General features: G+C 34.9%; 1 protein-coding gene across 4 annotated transcripts in view; it reads left to right on the top strand.

Annotated features, from left to right (window-relative positions):
* LOC145689415 (uncharacterized) overlaps nucleotides 1-18,975 on the top strand; it is a 117,230-nt gene that overhangs the window by 91,237 nt on the left and 7,018 nt on the right. For 3 of the 4 annotated variants that reach the window (XM_081763580.1, XM_081763570.1, XM_081763573.1), the window contains exons 2-4: nucleotides 3,288-3,392; nucleotides 9,458-9,595; nucleotides 17,777-17,911. In XM_081763580.1, the coding sequence (XP_081619706.1) occupies nucleotides 3,288-3,392; nucleotides 9,458-9,595; nucleotides 17,777-17,911 (378 nt within the window). Of the gene's footprint in view, nucleotides 1-246; nucleotides 383-3,287; nucleotides 3,393-9,457; nucleotides 9,596-17,776; nucleotides 17,912-18,975 lie in introns of those variants that run through there. The other variant, XM_081763576.1, reaches the window with a different exon arrangement.

Here is an 18,975-nt window from a genome sequence, read left to right as displayed (position 1 = left end):
GAGTTAGATACGGCCTCAGGTGGCATTTTTGTTCTGCGTTTAAGTTGGCCTTCTAAGGGTTAAATCATCTGTTTCTTTCTGTCCTGATTCGGTGATGATTGCGCACAAGAAGTAGAAACTTACGTGATCTCATTGGTGTGCTGTTGAGTCATCATGTTGTGATTTAATAAGCAAGCAGTAGGTATTAGTGACATTAGTAGGATTCATCTAGAGAAGTGGCATAGGTTATGTAGTTATAATGAGGCAAAGTTGTAATAGACGTTTCATCTCCTAAAACTTACTTCGGCTGTTCGTAAATTGTGCTGTGGGGAGGGAGAGAGAAACTGTGTGTATGTGTGTGTGTGTGTGTGTGATGCTTCACTCAGCTAAGAACACAAATGAAGTAAGTTCATGTTTTAAATTTATTTTGTGATTAAGGTTCCTAGTCAGTATCATTAATTCGAACTACATATGCTTCCTATAAGAATCGCACTTGCGTCAGACAAATTTCAAATCAGTAATAATTTAGCCACAAATACAAGAAAGGAACTAAGGGAAATATATAGAAAGGCAGTCTCCCGAATATCCTAATAGTTGGCATGTTTTTTTTTTCTTGTGTGGTGTTAGTCCTAGTTTCGATTCATACTGGGAGTTCTCTGTTAGCCCATTAGTCATAAACGTGGGACGGAAAACTAAATACGGTGAAATCCGCTGTTTGAGTTACACATACATCTGATCGCTTATACACATATTGGACTTTTTTTTATATATATATATATATATATATATATATATATATATATATATATATATATAAGGATGAGCAATGAACAAATAAAATTAACCCTTTGAATAGCAGTGTAATCATATGACTAATATCACGCATTGTAGAACAATGAAATGAAAGTGAGTCAAGGAAAAGATACTGAAATACGATTAGAACTAAGTTGGCCACCATTGCTTCCACAAAAAATTTGCAAATTACATAGTATTAATAGCATGGTTTTATATGGGACCAAGTTAGATAGTATCATATAGAAGTCAGAAGTGGCAAATCGATAGCTTTTAACTATTTATTTCGCTCTAAATATAGGGCCACACTGGTAGTTAGTAGTAACTGCTTAAAGTAAATACATATATGAACAAAATTATTTCGGAGAATGTTGAATATTTACATAAAAACTGTAGATAGGCCCTATTTACACTTTTTTCACACGCTGTATTTTTTCAAAGTAATAGTTTGTAGCGTAAATCGATCGTTTACATTTTCCTTGTATTTATAATATCTTTTCCTTATAGTTATAAAACACATTATTACTTATCGCAGTTTTGATGATAATTTATCTTCTTATTGAAAACATAAGGACTAACCTCTCCAAAAGCTTTATAAAAGCGATGAATATGCATTATATGTTAAAATGTAGCTCCAAAATGTTTTAATGGTATCATAAACATGTGGTATGTTAATCTAATGTTTCTCAATTTCATCTTAAGTGATGATAATGGATCACTGTCAGTTGTGAAACTCTGAATTTTCCTTGTCCTGTTCGTATCATCAAATAAAATGTCATGTGTGTATTCGCCTATTGAAGATTGGATTATTTTTAGATATTGATGACGTTCGAAGATACAGTGCTGTCGCTGTGCCATGTAAAGGATAAGGAAAAAAGAGAGAAATCCTTGTATCTATTATAATAATAGAAAAAAAACTGTAATATAATTATTAATGACAGTTTAGATCGGTGACCTCTACAGTTGAAGTTACGTTGTTCTTTTCGAAGCAAATACGTAAACTTCGATTGACTTTTCATTCCATCATTGTTTATTAGTTTGTATTATTAACAAATTAAACTTTCGAACTACACCGTATAATGTCGAATTTTTGGAATCAGATCAGTTAGAAATGATTCGATCTGAATGTTGAGTAAATTAAATGTATTCTCGTTTTTGTTTACGTATGCGCGTTCATAGTACCCATACAGTATAACGCATGTATATTGATGCGTGTCTTCCTGAGTTTGAATTTGGGTAAGAATATATATATATATATATATATATATATATATATATATATATATATATATATATATATAAGTATTATCCGAGATCGTGAGGCAGTTGAACGCCATTTTAATTAGTAGTAATTAGTAGATGGGAAGTTAATGGACTAGAAAATCAGGAATAACAATGTCCGAGCCCGACACATCAACCATTTTCATGTATTTGAAAACGTACGTTATCTGTCATCCCGCTGAAGCCAAATACAGATAAAGGAAAAATGCTGATCAAATAAGAGTCATATACTTTCCTTGTTAAAATCGATTTGATTTGATTTGGAATTGAACGTTCCTTTCAGCAGCGAGGCTATATGAGAGAGGACCTACTGATTAATGTGGAATCTGAACCACATGAGCTCCTGCCGGGAATCAAACCCGGATCTCCCACGCCAAAGGCGCGCACTCTAACCGCTTAGCCACGAATGAGCACCTTGTAAAATCGGTTGTTGCCTGTGGGACTGGGGTCGCTTTACCGCTTTAACTAAATGAGATTAAATTTAGCATTTTTCCCCTTCAGTATGTCTGTTTCTAATTGAACGTGAATTTTAGTAATAATTAATCCTAATTGTTTGAAAATGTTGAGGGCACTGTAAGTAATTAATGATATAGCATTTTAATGGGAGGTGATTCAATTCACGAAAACAAGGCAAATATCGTATATGATGGGAAGTCAAAATTGACTCCATTTTTGTATTACGTGTTTCTCTCTCAATGGAAAAATGAACTTTTGAGACTACATAGGATCAAGATTATCTACTTTAGAGGAAGCAGAGTAGACAGTTTAAGTGTAAGTTCCATTTGAACTAATCAATAGTGTCAAATTCAAAGCGTTAGGAATGCTGTACAGGGATTTTTCATATCGTCGTGTCTTCGCACCGGAGATTTTTCGACGTTCTCGAGTTTCGTTAAAGCCCTAAATTTGGTGTTATTTGTTCTCTAAAACTCCAAATCGTTTCCTGGAAAGTAGTTTTGCTCTGTCAAGTTTCCTGACTCTCAAAGTTGATTATTGCACATAGGCTATTTCAAAGCTGATTTTAACTTTTCTTTATATAGACTTTTTGGTATATATATATATATATATATATATATATATATATATACGTTAACTCTCAAACATTGTTAATATGGGTTATGAAATGTCAGGTGTTTATATCGAGTTACATTTTAGAAAAAAAATAGGTTGTAATGTATGTATTCATTATATTTTTCCTTGAACAATAAATAAGACATGTTGCTTCTTTTCTCTTTCAGGATAGCAAAGACGAATCGACTAGTGCTTTAACAACCAGTCAACTACGCGAAGAGCTGAACAAATGTAGGCTGGAAAATAAAAAACTTCAAACTGCGATTGCAGACGTAAGTTTTCAAGTTTTATAGTTTCACAACAATTAATCTACTTGTAGTTTTCTTGAGTTTGTAGTCAATTTTGCTTTGAGCAGCTAAAAAAAAAAGTTACGCCAGTAGTGGGTTTCAAGTGTATCCCTCTTCTTTGATGATGGTTATTATTATTATTATTATTATTATTATTATTATTATTATTATGATAGATGGCAAAAATTCACATTTTAGAAAGGGGGTCAGGATGCATTTTCGGTGTACGTAGCTGTGCTGGCCTTGTTTTCCTATTCTCCATCAAGCTACATATCATATCTGAGAAGCGAGAGTGAAGGTCCAGATGAGTTGGTGACACATGGGGCTTGTTACGTATTAACAATAAAAATTTTAAACATTAATTTACACATGAAAGTGGGTAATAATATTCTGATTGAATTGGCTGATAGGATAGGGCCAATTTGTGAAATAGTCAAATTGTTTCTGTGTGATGAACCTTCCTGTTTCGTAAGTTACAGAGTTAGTCCTTCTTAATATATAAAAGAACTTCTGTGTCTGGCTGTCTTTCATTGCATTTTTGAATTGAAAGGAGTCATTTAGAGTTACCAAATCTTGTAGACAGATAGATCTTCACAAAATATACTCACTTACAAGAAAGTTAAAAAAAAAAAAAAAAAAAAAGATTGGAGAGTCACAATTTATGCAAAAAGTATAGTGAATCCATAGTGCTTGAGAGAGTATCCAACCGTTTTTCCTATGGTACAGGTTACATACCTTTCAAATATTCGAATTCTTTTGTATTAACCTTATTCTTCCCTTACGAAGAACGAGCATTTACATTAGTATGCAATAAATGGCAAAAGTAATATTCTTTGAACCCTTAAAAAGCGGAGTGTTTAAATGCAGGAAATTCCTATTAAACGTGGAACGATGTTTACTTGTTTTGTAGGGTTTAAACTTGAAACTTTGTTGTTCAAATCTTATATCTCCTAGTGGTCTGAAAGACACGAAACAGAGACCATTGGACTCTCTTTGGTCTGTATTTTACTTAAAAAAAAAAAAAAAGCGTTTTCACATGAATCTTGTGTTCATATGTGAAACATGACAAAACCTTTCTACCTTAGGTGTGACACTAATAGCAGAAAACTAATAAGAAGGTGTAAGTGATAGTGGAGACTTTGGAAAAGTAGAAATACTGGTTAGGGCATTTATTTAAGAAGAAATTATATTTATAAGAGATGTAATAAGAGCCAAGATAGAAAATAAAAGAGGGAGTAGAATAAGATTAGGGTTCTAACAAACAATATTACAAGGATTGGCCTAGGACCGCAGTGCATGCAAGCAATACTTCCTTCATTACTCATCACGTTGTTGTTAGTATGAGGAATAACTCAATACTTCGATTTCTGTTCACACAGAAGATTCATTAGGACAAGTATAATTGTTTGACTATATTTAAGTTTAGCTTCCCTTACAGCACCGAGGCTATGTGAGACGTGGACCTATGTGGATCCGAATCACGTATTTCCACCGGGAATCGAACCTGAATCTCCCGCACTGAAGACGCGTACGCTGACCATATGACTACGAAGGAGCTTCTCCAAAAATAAATGTCCTGTATTAAGTACTATAGCCTCACACGAATAACTTAATCGCTGGTTCAGTTAGGATTATAACTCCGTCCTACTGTATAGGCAAATGAGGAAATTAATAGCAGCTAAAACTGATTCATTATTGATCAACTGTTGTAAGTGGGTGTCAGTAGAGCATTATGTTAATGCATAATTTCCTGGATATATGTCAGAATCTCAAACGTAGATATCATTGTTGTCCAGCTTGAATATATAGACCAGCGTTTCCCAACCGGTGTGCCGCTGGTGTGCCGTGAGGAAATCGAAACAAATTATTAATTCTATAGGAATCAAATTGCAAGACATAGGAGAAAATGTATATTTGTATTTCACATTACTATGAACCTCTACTACAAATCTACAATTTTAAGTTTCATACTGTGTTACTTTTCTGTACATTTTTAATGTTGGAAAACGCATTTATCATTATCATGACCATTATTGCTTCTTTATTGTTGCAGATTATTTCGTAACTTGAAATTTTAACATATCATTCAATAAATTCAACAAAGCAAATATGCATACAAATTACCTACATTTGTGTTTTAAAAGTATAGGAGATTGTTTATTTATTCGTTATTTAGTGATCTTCCCTTTTCGTTAAAGGTTAGATACAGTTTTCGAAAGAGAAAGTGTATCCTTAAAAACCCGAGTTCTATATTTCATTACAATTGTTTTCTATTTTAAAATTAGAATGAAAAATAAGCATAATGATTTACCACGGTGGAAAATCAGTGATCGAGCTTTCTTCTCTGTAAGGAGATCAGTAATCACACAAAAATACCACGGTATTTTATATTTACACATAATAATAGTAATTATATATATATATAATATGGGTGTGCTGCGAGAATTCGAGTTACACCTATAGTGTGCCGCAAGTTGAAAAAGGTTGGGAAACGCTGATATAGATCGTGCGTATTATGAAAGGTAAATTGTAAATATGATGCCCTATTAAGTGATTCTATCATAGGGCAGATGACTGGGATAGACCCAAATACAAATAGTTTGAGAGTACAAATCGTTTGGATTCCATGATGCTGTGTCATAGCTCCTGCGACTTTGATACTGAAAAGCAAAAGTGGTAAAAGAGTTTGAAAGTTACTAATCTAATCTGGGAAGCCCGTCCACTATTGGGAAAAATTTATAACTGTGGGTTGGATTATTTCAAGTTTAACGTCCCTTTTCAACACTGAGGTTCTATGTGAAATCTGAGTGTGCATAATGCTTCACGAGTATAGAACCCGGCACTATATGCATAGAAAACACACATGTTAACCACACGGCCACAAGAAGTTACTATTATTATTATTAGCGGATTTTCTGTGTTGTACTGGGTGAAAATATCGTGTATTTCAAGACTTTAGCGTTCGAAATAGTTGTTTCGTAATAGAATTGGTCATTGTTGCGGTCAATAACGACCACAAAGACTCTTGATTATAGAATTTCTACGAACAGAGGAAATTTCACTTACACTTCATGCAGCTTTTCTACGAATTATCATGATAGCATGCTAACGTTACTTGAATAACATATGTTGGGAAATAAAAAATGTAGGTTGTGGTGAAAGCGATTACATACCATGTGAACTTGACTCAGAGATAGAACTTGCATTAACCTTTCAGTAATATTAGTGTTCATTGCACGTGAGTATTAATCATGGCGCTAGTGGGCGCCATCCATACAATGACGTAAATTTCTTTTTCTTCTTCGTCTTTTTGCATAGTCATTTGGGTGAAGTTTGTAAAGATAGGCTAGGTGATGTCTGGTGTAAGAATATAATGAAAATTTGTGAATTTAGGTAAAAAATAACAATGGTCATACAAAAGAATCAGAAAATTTTGAGTTTCAGGCAATAATTATGTTTCAAAGCATGAGTGCACATAAAAAGTTAATAGTTTTTTTTTTTGGGGGGGGGGGGTCACTTTTATCTATCTGATCAGTTACTGAGAACTGTGATATTGACATTGAGTTAAAAGAAACGGTGACGCCGAAGTTGCGGGAAGGGTTGCCATCTGTTGGGAAATTATCAAACTGTGTACACGTATCGAATATCGTGGAGGTTTATTTGACGGAACAGCTTACTGTTGCTTAGAAAGTTTAAATGCAGTTCTTCCTGTCATATTTCAACATTTAGTTCAACATATTTTGAATTGTTACCATGCCCGTGTAGGCGAATGGTAAGCGTGTGTGTGTGTGTGTCTTTTGTGTATATGGTTTTTCAAGTTTCTATTTCTGAATTCTTAATGCTACGTCATCATCGTGAGCCAATGTGGGAGATAATTACGATAACAATTAATGAACTATGGATCAAAAAACCCACAATATCATGAATTAGGGTCAATGGGCTTATCAGCTGCACTCATTTAAGCACTACTATTTGCCAACCAAGGCTCTTCATAGATTGAAAATGTCACTTATTTTTTTTTACTTACAAATTGTGGGGGTAAGCTTGAATTGGACATTATAGAGACATGATAATCACTACAAAAGTTATTTACATAGTAGTAGTGATTCGTTGTAAAAACTCCTGTAATACTACATGTATGTAAATATTAAAATAAAGCAGTCGTAAGTGAAAGTGGTAGGTTGCCTTAATATCGAAATAAAAGTATACAGTATTCCTCCCTGTAAAGAAACAATACTTTGCCTTGGCTAAACTGTCAAATTGAGTTGAGTTGAATTTCAGTTTAGCGTGCCTTTCAGCAGCGAGGCTATATGAGACGTGGACCTACTGATTAACGTGGACTCCGAACCATATGAGCTCCCGCCGGGAATCGAACCCGGGTCTCCTGCGTCATAGGCGCGTACGATAACCGCTTAGCCACGGAGGAGCTCAAACTGTCAAATTGAAAAGGATGTGAGAGATATTTCTAAAGTTCTGGTAATTTTGAGTTTTATTAACTTTACAGTAGGTTTTAATATACGTAACTTCTGTTTAGTTATCCACTTCTTCCACCTGAAACTAAACTTTCAAACCATTTTCAAAGAACTTTTCAGTCATCCACTAGTCAACACATATTATGTGATTTCAGTTCTGAAATCGCACTTCAGTCACAGGTTTGCAGAGTCCAGCGTTAGTTGCAGAATAAGCGCTAGTTGTAGTTGACCAAGGTTATCCCGTCATAATCCTAGAATGATGTAATCATTATCGTGCCATCAAAAGAAGCAAACCGTGATTTACGCTTGGTCTGTTCCAATCTTTAAATTGATGTTCAGTTTTCAGATTAAATTACGGAATGCATGCTTCATCAGTTGTTAATTTTATTGGAGTTTTACCCGTAATGAGCTAAGAGCTCTTGAACCAAGGGCGGATCCAGGGGTAGGAGGCAATCGGGGCGAGGAGCTCTTAAAAGTAGCTCTAAGTAGCAGTATTACAACCCCCCCCCCCCTCCCAGAAGTCCATTCTGGATCCGCTCCTGTCGTGTGAACTTTATGGAAAGCGTTGGATTTGTGCATTTCTTTCTCTTGTCCCAATAGATGGCGGACCTGGCAGACTGAAGTTTTAGTAACTTCTCAAATGAGCATGAAAATTCTCGTAAACTTGTCATGCATCAATGCCTATACACGCTCTAATATTTGAATAGTTATTCGTCTGTTCCAAGTTGTTATCCGCAGTAGTGGTATTAATGTGTCTTACACCTGTGGTTTTACGGATGTTGTGGCAGTTTTAAAGAGATTAGACCGTACTTGTGGATTTTGTAGACTCCTTAAGCACCCGTATAATCGTTGGATGATTTGAGGAGTTTTAATACCCACTTTCCACCAAAAAAGAAATAATTAATTGTATACCCCGTTTTTTTTTTTAAATGAACATTTGAAAACCTGTTTATATTCACAGAGAAGCTAAAGCGCACACGTCTACGATGCTTAAGGGTCTTCACTACAGCGAAATTAAACTACCGCTAATTTTAGAGTATTTCTGTAATATCTTCAAAACAAATAAAAAATACTCGAAAAGCAGAAACGTAGTGAACTAGATAATACGATTTTGCATGTGATACCGTTATCACAACTCTTCTATCTGCTTTCGATTTGCAACTGTAGAAAGATTTAGCATCTTTTGGGAGTTCTGTAAATAGCGGGATACCAAAAGCGGATAGGTGAATTGTGGTGAAGGTATCACATGCATAATCGTATTGTCTAGTTCACTACGTTTCTGCTTTTCGAATATTTTTATTTGTTTTGAAGATATTACAGAAAAACTCTAAAATTTGCGGTAGTTTAATTTCGCTGTAGTGAAGACCCTTGTACAAACACCATTTGTTTACGCATATAAATAATGTTTATCAGTTCTGCGTTATTTAGCGACGCAGCAGTTGCCAGAACTTTGGAAACAGTTCTTGCACATTGAATATGGAAATAATTTTTACTTCTATATGTAATTAATAGTTTAAATTTTATGCCCTATATTATTGCATCTGTAAGACTAAAATATATCTAATTTATTCTTTTAAGGTGACAGAAGTAAATAAAAGATGGCAGAAATACGATAGTGATCGCCAAGTTTATGTAGAGAAACTTCTCGCAACTATTCAAGAACAACGAGAACAAATAAATAAGATTATGGAAGAGAAAATGTTACCTTTAAAAAGGGTAAGTTTTTAATAAAATAGAATGCAATAATTCACTAATGTAAAATCGTATTAAATAATGTCTAATGTATTAATGTACAGTCAGCGGCATAAGTTCTTTCCGTTTGGTAAAATTTATTGTGGAAATAATGATGGTGTGACTAGGGATGGCCAATTCCGGAATTTTTACTTTCCGGAATCCGGAAAGTAAAATCGGAAAATTCCGGAATTCGGAAAAATTCCGGATTTCGGAAAAATTCCGGAATTCGGAAAAATTCCGGAATTCAGAAGAAAACCGGATTTCGGAAAAATTCCGGAATTCAGAAAAATTCCGGATTTTAGAAAAAATCCGGAATTCGGCAAAATTCCGGAATTCGGAAAAAATCCGGATTTCGGAAAAATTCCGGAATTCAGAAAAATTCCGGAATTCGGAAAAATTATTTTTTCTTTTTGTAATCCTAAGAATTTTGTTCAAATGCAAACGAACAAATTTCCTTTTTGTAATCCTAAGAATGTATGATGCAAGTTAAGCTGAAACTTACATCCTAAAGTATACACTACTCAGTCTTCCCATGGTTAATGAGATGTAGTCCAAAAGTACGATGCACTCCTAATATTTAATTTTTGTTTTACTGTGATATTGTCCAGAGGTAATACATATATCACACTGAGATAAACAACTTGACAGAATGAAGATATCATACGTAGTTTTCCAGAAAATCGTGAGAAACGAATTTTTATGAAGTTAAAATATGCGTCGCTTGTTGCCAGTGTGATGCAATTGATAACTTTTATGCTGGAATAGTCTTATTATTATTATTATTATTATTATTATTATTATTATTATTATTATTATTATTATTATTATTATTATTATTATTAATCGTTTGTGTACTGTAAAAGAAAAATATGAACCGTTAAGTAGTAGATTTTATCTGTTGTTTTTTGATATCTTCTAACAGTAATAACAAACTGCTTGTAAATACGCAATGATTATCAAGGACAATGGCATATTAATGTAAGGACTACTCTGCAGACTAGCAATAAACAATAAACAATAACAGATAAACAATAGATCCAAAAAAAAAAAAGTAACTAACTTGGGCACGTCAGAATGTTCGCGAGAATATAGGGACCCATTGAGACTATACGTGGTGTAATTATTACTCAAAGGGCCGTACAATGGAGGCATTAACGTTAATGTTAATGATACTAATGAGCACTTACTTGCTCTAACGGTTAACCTCATTTTTGAAATGATTCTTAGAAGTGGGCGTGTTGGCATGCAGTTAGAAGACATATCCATTATTTAAAAAGCACACGTCATCTGTGGAGTACTAACGATTTGCGTCACTATCGAACACTAACATAGCACTAGCGACGTTTAAAGTCGAAATTGGAGTCTGACATAAGTGGCTTGTCAACTTCACGGACATTATATTTCCCTTGAATGCGAGAATTTTGCGCCCAGGAAATTTGCGCCCTACCACAAAAATAGGAAAAAATGCGCTCGCAATATATTTGCACTGGGATGTTAGCGCCCTACAATTCAACTTACTTTTGTACTGTGTAAAGTAACTTCCACTCACACTTGAACTAGGCTTGCCTCTCATCGTCTCAGTGAGTTACTCCATCCGTTATAATATTCCGAACAAATGAAAAAAAAAATACAATTTTAGTTCACTGAAGGGCAATCCATACAAATACAATTTTTCATTATACTACAAAATTTACAATAAAAGTATAAATGACTGATATATAATTATTTATTAATATAATCAAAGAGTATAATTTAATCTACAAAAGGCTGTTTGGCTCTACCCAGATATCTCTGTTCACAATCCTTGCGAGTTGTTTGGCTTTTTAGGACACAAAATATAGAAAAGAAAATGTAAAGTGAATGTAAAATCAGTTCAGTAATATTATCAAGAAAACTATGTACAGTGTGTTTACTTGCTGGAATTACACTTTAAACACACAATTGCGTTCAGTCGTTCTTTCAGAAAAAATGTTCCGGGGGGCACACTTAGTATTCCGGAGGGGGTCACTGCTGGTACTATTCTATTTATTATTATATTATAGACGTATTATTTTGGTCTCCTCCGAGGGGGCACTTTGAGAGCTCTGGGGAGGCCAGTGTTCCCCCAAAATCATCTCTGGAAGAAGCAGTGATTGCGTTGCTCCGTTGTGTTCTTTTGGCTTATATTGAAGTTTATTCTCCCCTTATATAGCCACAATGAAAATAAATCACAAATGGCATGGTTGTGGGGGAGGATTGTTTATGCTGTAATGTCAGCCCTTCCGAGCAAATGCGTAAGCTCGAATAGGTTCTTTTATTTCGCAGGGCTCAAACTTCCCGGTGGAGGTACATTGCAGGGGCAATTTTCCTTGTTCTTGAGGTAGGGCGCAAATTTTCCAGACGCAAAATTCTCGACACCGTTCGAATGACCTCGGAAGACTATATCTTTTTCAATACTTTTTTATAATTTTTTACTCGAGATATCTTCATAGCTTCTTATTAAAATACTTACTAATATATCCTCATTTTATTGTCCTAACCAATCAATATGGGTATGTTGTCAGTAAAATATTTAGATTGATCGAGCCTCTGGTGTGTAACCACAGTATTTCATATCATCCCTCCATTAGAAATCTTGGCTAAACGAACCAATATATGTTGCCAATAAAATAATTTAGAATGATTGAGCCCCTGGTAAATAACCACAGTATTTCGTGACAGACCCCCCCTTCCTATTACCATATTCTAGCTACGTGCCTGACTCAGCTAATTCTCTACATTCTTTACCAAGCACACATTTTCTAAAGCGGAAAATGCTCTCTAAATACCTAAGCTCATTATTTTCAGCAGATGCACAAATTGGGTAACATTCTATCTACATGAATGTTATATATGTCGATTACTGGGAACCGTTTCTCGCTATCTATTACCATATTTACTATATAATGATTAACGTTAAAACCGGAAATGGTTGATTTGTACCGCTTCCGGTTTGAATATTACATTCATCAGGGAACTCGATTCTTAACTATTGACTCTGTACATCGTGGCCAAAATTGATGGTAATCCATCAGATAGTACTTGAGACTGTTTGTTTCACTGACGGACAGAATGAATATATGGCTATAGAGTTTTGATAAACTAAATTCGTTAATGAGTGATGATGGAACAAATATAAGAAAGGGAACCAAGAGTAGGCCTACCACCGGAAAAATTTTCGAACACAAAATTAGCCATCGAAAACCCACATGTCCTGGGTTAGAATACCATAGATGAAAACTCTACCACTGAGTCATCAATCACCCGCTTATTAGTTTTATTAATTATTATATTAATATAAATTAATGAATGCCTGCTTATGTTAATTATTGAACAATTACATTGTATACTTCGTAAAGTCAAAAATTATAAATTTGTATTTACTGTACATACAGTGAGCGCAGAAAGTGTTCGTACACCTATGCTATTGAAACGAGAATGCTTGCGAAAAAGAAACAGAAAATTTAAGAAGTGTAATAACACACACAATATGAATAATGAAAACTAAGCTTTATGAATATACCAATAAAGAACAAAAAGACAAGTTTAATGGTCAGAAAGTAAATAAATTCCGTAGAAAGTGTATAGAGTAGACGCAAAAAGAGATCGTACACCTGACGTACGAATACGAAACAAAGATACCACAACTGGGGTTCACTAGTATTCACCTGATTATACACCTCTGTTTATAGCATGACGAATAACAGAATGAGTTTAGTTGTGAATAGGAGTGAAAAAACTGCACGGTGGGCTGTAAAACTGGGAAGCAACCGAACAGAAACAAATGAGGAGACAAGAAAAGTAATTATTAAATTGCATAAGAAGGGTAAATCTTTGAGAAAGATAGCAAACCTTGCAGACAGAGCTCGTTCAACAGTACAAACAATAATTGCGATGTATAATGTTTCTATCACTGTGCGAAAAAAAAAAAAAAAAATGGAAGACCAAGAGTGTTGAGTGAACAAGATAAACGTTACATTATTAGGGAAAGAAAAAAGGTTCCGAAAAGTAGTGCTGTGCAATTGGCAACGGATCTGGAAACACGCGGTGTTAAAGTATCAGCCAGTACAGTGCGGAATATTTGCAGGGTATCATGCTCGGATAGCCAGGAAAATGTTATGGGTGAACAAGACAAATCGTATAAAGAGACTAAAGTTTGAAAAAGAGTATAAAGATAAGGGATCAGGCTTCTTTCTGGAATAGGGTCATATTTTCGGACGAAAGTAAATTTAATCTTATCGAATCCAATGGGAGGCGTATGGTATGACGCAAGCTGAATACAGAGATGAATCCTCAAAATCTCGTCCCTAAAGTAAGACACGGAGGAGGGTCCGTGCTCGTCTGGGGTTGTATGAGTGCCTCAGGAGTGGGTCGTCTCCACTTTATCGATGAAGTGATGATCCACAAAGTGTATATTAACATATTAAAGGAAAATCTCCATACTAGTGCGCAGAAAACAATTTATTGTTCAGCAAGGCAACAACTCCAAACATACAGTGGAAAATACTCGATTGTGGCTACTCTATAATACCTTGAAACAGCTTCGCACACCTCCCCAATCCCCAGACATGAACCCCATAGAACATCTATGGTCTGTTCTGGTGACAAGAATCAGAAGGCACAGCTTCTCTACTAAAGAAGGCCTGAGAAAAGCTATTCAAGAAGAATGGGACATATTCAGTCCCGAAGCTACTAACTAACTAACTAACTCTATGGCCTATGGAACCCGGAGGTTCAATGCCGCGTTCACAAAAGCTCTCCACTGACTTCTATAGTCCCGAAGCTACAGAACTACGAACTACTACAGGTGAAATCAATGCCACGAAGACTACAGACAATCATTAACGCACAGGGTAATCCCACAAAATAATAAATAACGTAATATACTTTATAAGCATTAATTCAATCATAAGTGTACGGTGACTTTTTGCGTTTACAAAAAAGGAATTCTCTCTTTTCTTCTGAGCAAAACAGTGATTGTCTTTGTTTGGCCTTTCTCTTGTATATAGAAATAAAATGTATGAATGTGTAATCTTAATTCTGGTTATATATATATTTTCCACCTCCCGTTCTCATGCTAGCTGTTTTCAATATAAAGTATGCATGGTGTACGAGCACTTTCTGCGCTCACTGTAGGTATGTTGACAATAAGCGAATGTTATTAGAATATTTGTTGAGATTTCTTTTCCTTCACTGCCTTTCGCCTGATTAAAAAGCAGTTTACAGTGCTTTGGAGCAGCTGCAGGTGGGAACGCGATAATGTTTGAGACATACCGGCGACTTTTTTGTGTGTGAAAATAAGACCTTCTCATAAAGCAGTAAATAACTGCAGTAGCAATTGTCTACGTAAGTGATAAAGACATATCCAACTACAAGAAACTAATACAGTATATATATTCATTATTGTGTTTCTCTTTTAACAGCTACTAGCTAGGGATGGCCAATTCCAGAATTTTCACTTTCCGGAATCCGGAAAGTAAAATCGGAAAAATTCCGGATCTCGGAAAAATTTCGTTTTTTTCTAAATTCCGGATTTTTTCCGAATGTCGGAATTTTTCTGAATTCCGGAATTTTTCCGAATTCCGGAATTTTTCCGAAATCCGGAATTTTTCCGAATTCCGGAATTTTTCCGAAATCCGGAATTTTTCTGAATTCCGGAATTTTTCTGAATTCCGGAATTTTTCCGAATTCCGGAAAGTAAATTTTCCGATTCCGGAAAACAAAATTTCCGGAATCCGGATTCCGGAAAATTTTGGCCATCCCTAGGTGTGACTGGAACGTACAGAAAATTACATTCTTTTTAATATACTGAAAACTACACTCAAATTGTCCTCCCATTCTGAAGTTATTTATGAAACTAATTTCATCAAACGGAAAGAACTTTTGTTGCTGCCTGTACAGTGGGGTAATAATTAAAGCCAGAACATCTTACAATTATAATAATGTGTAGTTGCAAGATGTTTATATATATAAAAGCTAGCTATATCATGAAATCACTCTAGATTAGGAATATGAGAAGTGCGAGGCCGTAGGCGGAACAAATGCGGAGATCTGGGGACAAAGTTCTCAGCTAGCCAAAGGCTGGTAGTAATATATGGCGGTTGATTTATTTTTATTATTAGTTTAACTGTTTGCATTTATTCTGCCATGGCTGCCAGGATACTAGCCACCAGTTGATCGTTTTTGTTCACTCTGGTTTCCCACTGACTTGGGAATTACTCACTTCTCTTTAATATCATCCATATAATATCTTAACAGTTTTTCTTTCGTGTAATTATTCTTATTTCTCCTTGTTTTTCTCGATCCAACTAGGTTTTCTGCTGCATTCTTTTTCATATTGATATTTCATTTCATTTCCTTTTTTATTATTATTATTTAATCACATCGTTGATAACCACTAATAAATCCGGTAAAACTCTGGTCAAAACTCTCTGAGAATAGGCGCCAGCAAAAGTGGATATCCATATATACAACTTTTTATATCATTGAGGAGTTCGAAATAAATTCAACGTTTTGGGTACGTATGATATAGTTCAAAGACGACATTGTTTTTGTTAAATTTTAACGAAGTATAATGAAATCGGCTCTTGCATTTAGAATTTTTAAAAAAGAAAATGCAGGGTGACTGTACCGAAAATTAGCCACATGTTATCTCATTTTCCCTCGCAGGTTAATGACTGCTAAATGCGAAATTTCGTCTATATACACTTTTTGAAATACACTGGAAAATTCCGTTAACAGTACCACATTGGACATTCTGCTAGAAGTTGGAAGGACGGGCAACATGGCGAGTGGTAAATCAGTCTCTCTGCAATGCCAGATGACGCAAGAAAAGTCCGATTGTTCAGTTAAATGATGTAGAGCGTTGTAACTATATACGGATATGCTAAAGAGTGGATTGTCATTCTTAAGATTTGCCACTTGTGTGGTGGGTGGTGTGTCACTGGTCAATTTACTGTGTACACAATGGAAGATAGAAGGTACCCACAGTATACATTTCCTCCTCCACGCTGCACTAGCAAGCACCTAAATAGCAGGATCGTTCATCTGTGCTAATTGACAGGACGGTGGAATCCAGTGCAATCACAGCCACCAGGGCTCCCAAGACATGAACACTGAACAGTTATTAAAATAGGTCATCTTTTCGACGATTATTCCTGACACTGCTTATCGCCGAGAACGTCTTTAATCTTGTCTGAAGAGGCTGCAGTGGCGAGGCAAATGAATAGTGGTGGTGTTCAGCGACGAAAGTCTTTACTGTCACAGACACAAGGACTGTCGTATTTTTATCCGTAGATGAATTGATTTTGAGTTTGTTCCTTTCAGCAGCGATGGTAGGTGAGTGGGAAATTCAATGTTTACCACTCGCCGTATGTGACTCGCACTGGTATTCTGCTACGGGAGTATACATCACGCTTGCCTCTTGTCTCCATTTAGGGAATTGAATTACTACGTCGTGCATTCTTGGAGTCGCAAATTTTGTCCTTAAGTTTTGTGAGGTTAATTCACGGAACCTCATCTCTCAGCAGGATAACGTATTTTTCAATACCACCAGGGTAACCCAGCGAGGTCTACTCGATATGTACCGTCTGCCGTGGTCTGATGGTCTCGACCTAAACTCTATTGAGCACGTGAGAAAGAGATGTGGAGGATCGCACAGCTATCGCAAAACCTAGAATGGGATACCATATATTAGACAGATAGACAGCATTTGTACGGTCAGCTGATTGCCCGAAAAGTTACTTGTGAAGACGCTCCGAGTGGTTATATGTCCTAAGATGATTATGATTATTCTGATTCTTTTAACACCCTGATATGTTGGGTATGTGTCATGGACGCCATTTGGCGTCATACCACCTACTATCACCTTCTTGTGTAGTCTACAAACTTGTGGTCAGATCCCTAAATTCGTAATGGATGCTTTTAAATTCGTTTCCACCAGGGTAATGATAATAATCTTTCTAGGTTGTACTTTTTAGTATTAGTTGAAATTTATATTGTTTTAAGCAATATTAATTTTTCTTTCCCCTTGTGACATACATTAATCTTTTTTATCATTATTATTATTATTATTATTATTATTATTATTATTATTATTATTATTATTATTTTAACGTTAATTAAGCCCTGTTCTCATACTTTCAGGAGTATCACGAAGATGCTAATCAGGAACTGAGTGTTATTATTTTAGAAAATAGAAGATTAAGAGAGGAGAATGAAGAACTAAGAAGAAAAATTGATGTTTTGAAGTTAGAACATAAACAGATTTTGGATTTAGAGGTACTTTTTTCTTCATAAGTTATCCAACTCGTATTACTATATTGCTTCGGAGAGATTCCGAATATCAAGTTTATTTATTTATTTTTTTTTTAAATAATGTGTGATTACTTCAGTGTAAAGCCTTTTATTTCATATATTTCGACTAATGTCTTTCATACACTGTAATTTAGCGACTAGATTCCACTTAATGCCCTGTTCAATATCATTATTTACAAGTGTATTTACAAAATTCAATTGAAAATAATATGGGTTATTCTTCATTTAAATTTGAGAAGTATAGACTTTTTGTCTTTTATTGTCATTCATTCATTAGAGACTTGTAAATATCTTGTATTCGGTTTTAAATATTTAAGTTATTGAATATTTAAATATAAACTTATTATTTGCTGAGCAAAACATATTTTCATTAAAAATTAAATATTTGTGACAATTTGGCTTCATCAGACACTATGAGATACAGGAGTAATATACAATCTTATATACAACAAACAACTACTGAGACATCTTGCTTCTGATTGGCTCCTAATCTCTATATAGGAATTTTCAAATAAATGTACTTAAAAGAGATTGAGTGCGGCTAGGAGCCAATCGGAAGCAAGATGTCTCAGCAGTTGTTTGTATATAAGATTGTATATTACTTCTGTATCTCATAGTGTCTGATGAAGCCAAAGAATTAGTTGACGAAACTGTCACAAATATTTAATTTCTTAGTGAAAATATATTGTTTTGCTAAGCAAATAAGTTTGTATTTAATTATATACAAAGTAAAACTTCTAATTATGGAAAATATTACAATTGAATATTTAAATTCGCAACATTATAATGTGAGATATAATAGTGATAGCTACAGTTATATCTGAGTGGGAGACCCGGGTTCGATTCCCGGCGGGAGATCATATGGTTCTGAATCCACGTTAATCAGTAAGTCCACGTGTCATATAGCCTTGCTGCCGAACGGGACGTTAAACTCAAGTCAGTATATATATGAAGGTTTCTTTTTCGTGATTTTGTGTGTGTGTGTGTGTGTAAATATCACAGAAGTATTAATATTCAGTAGTCAGAAA

This window comes from Thermobia domestica, chromosome 1 (assembly GCF_964235325.1).
Source record: "Thermobia domestica chromosome 1, izTheDome1.hap1.1, whole genome shotgun sequence".
NCBI classification, from domain to species: domain Eukaryota; kingdom Metazoa; phylum Arthropoda; class Insecta; order Zygentoma; family Lepismatidae; genus Thermobia; species Thermobia domestica.
Note: the sequence above shows the minus strand (reverse complement) of the source record. Positions and strands in the feature narration are given on the sequence as shown.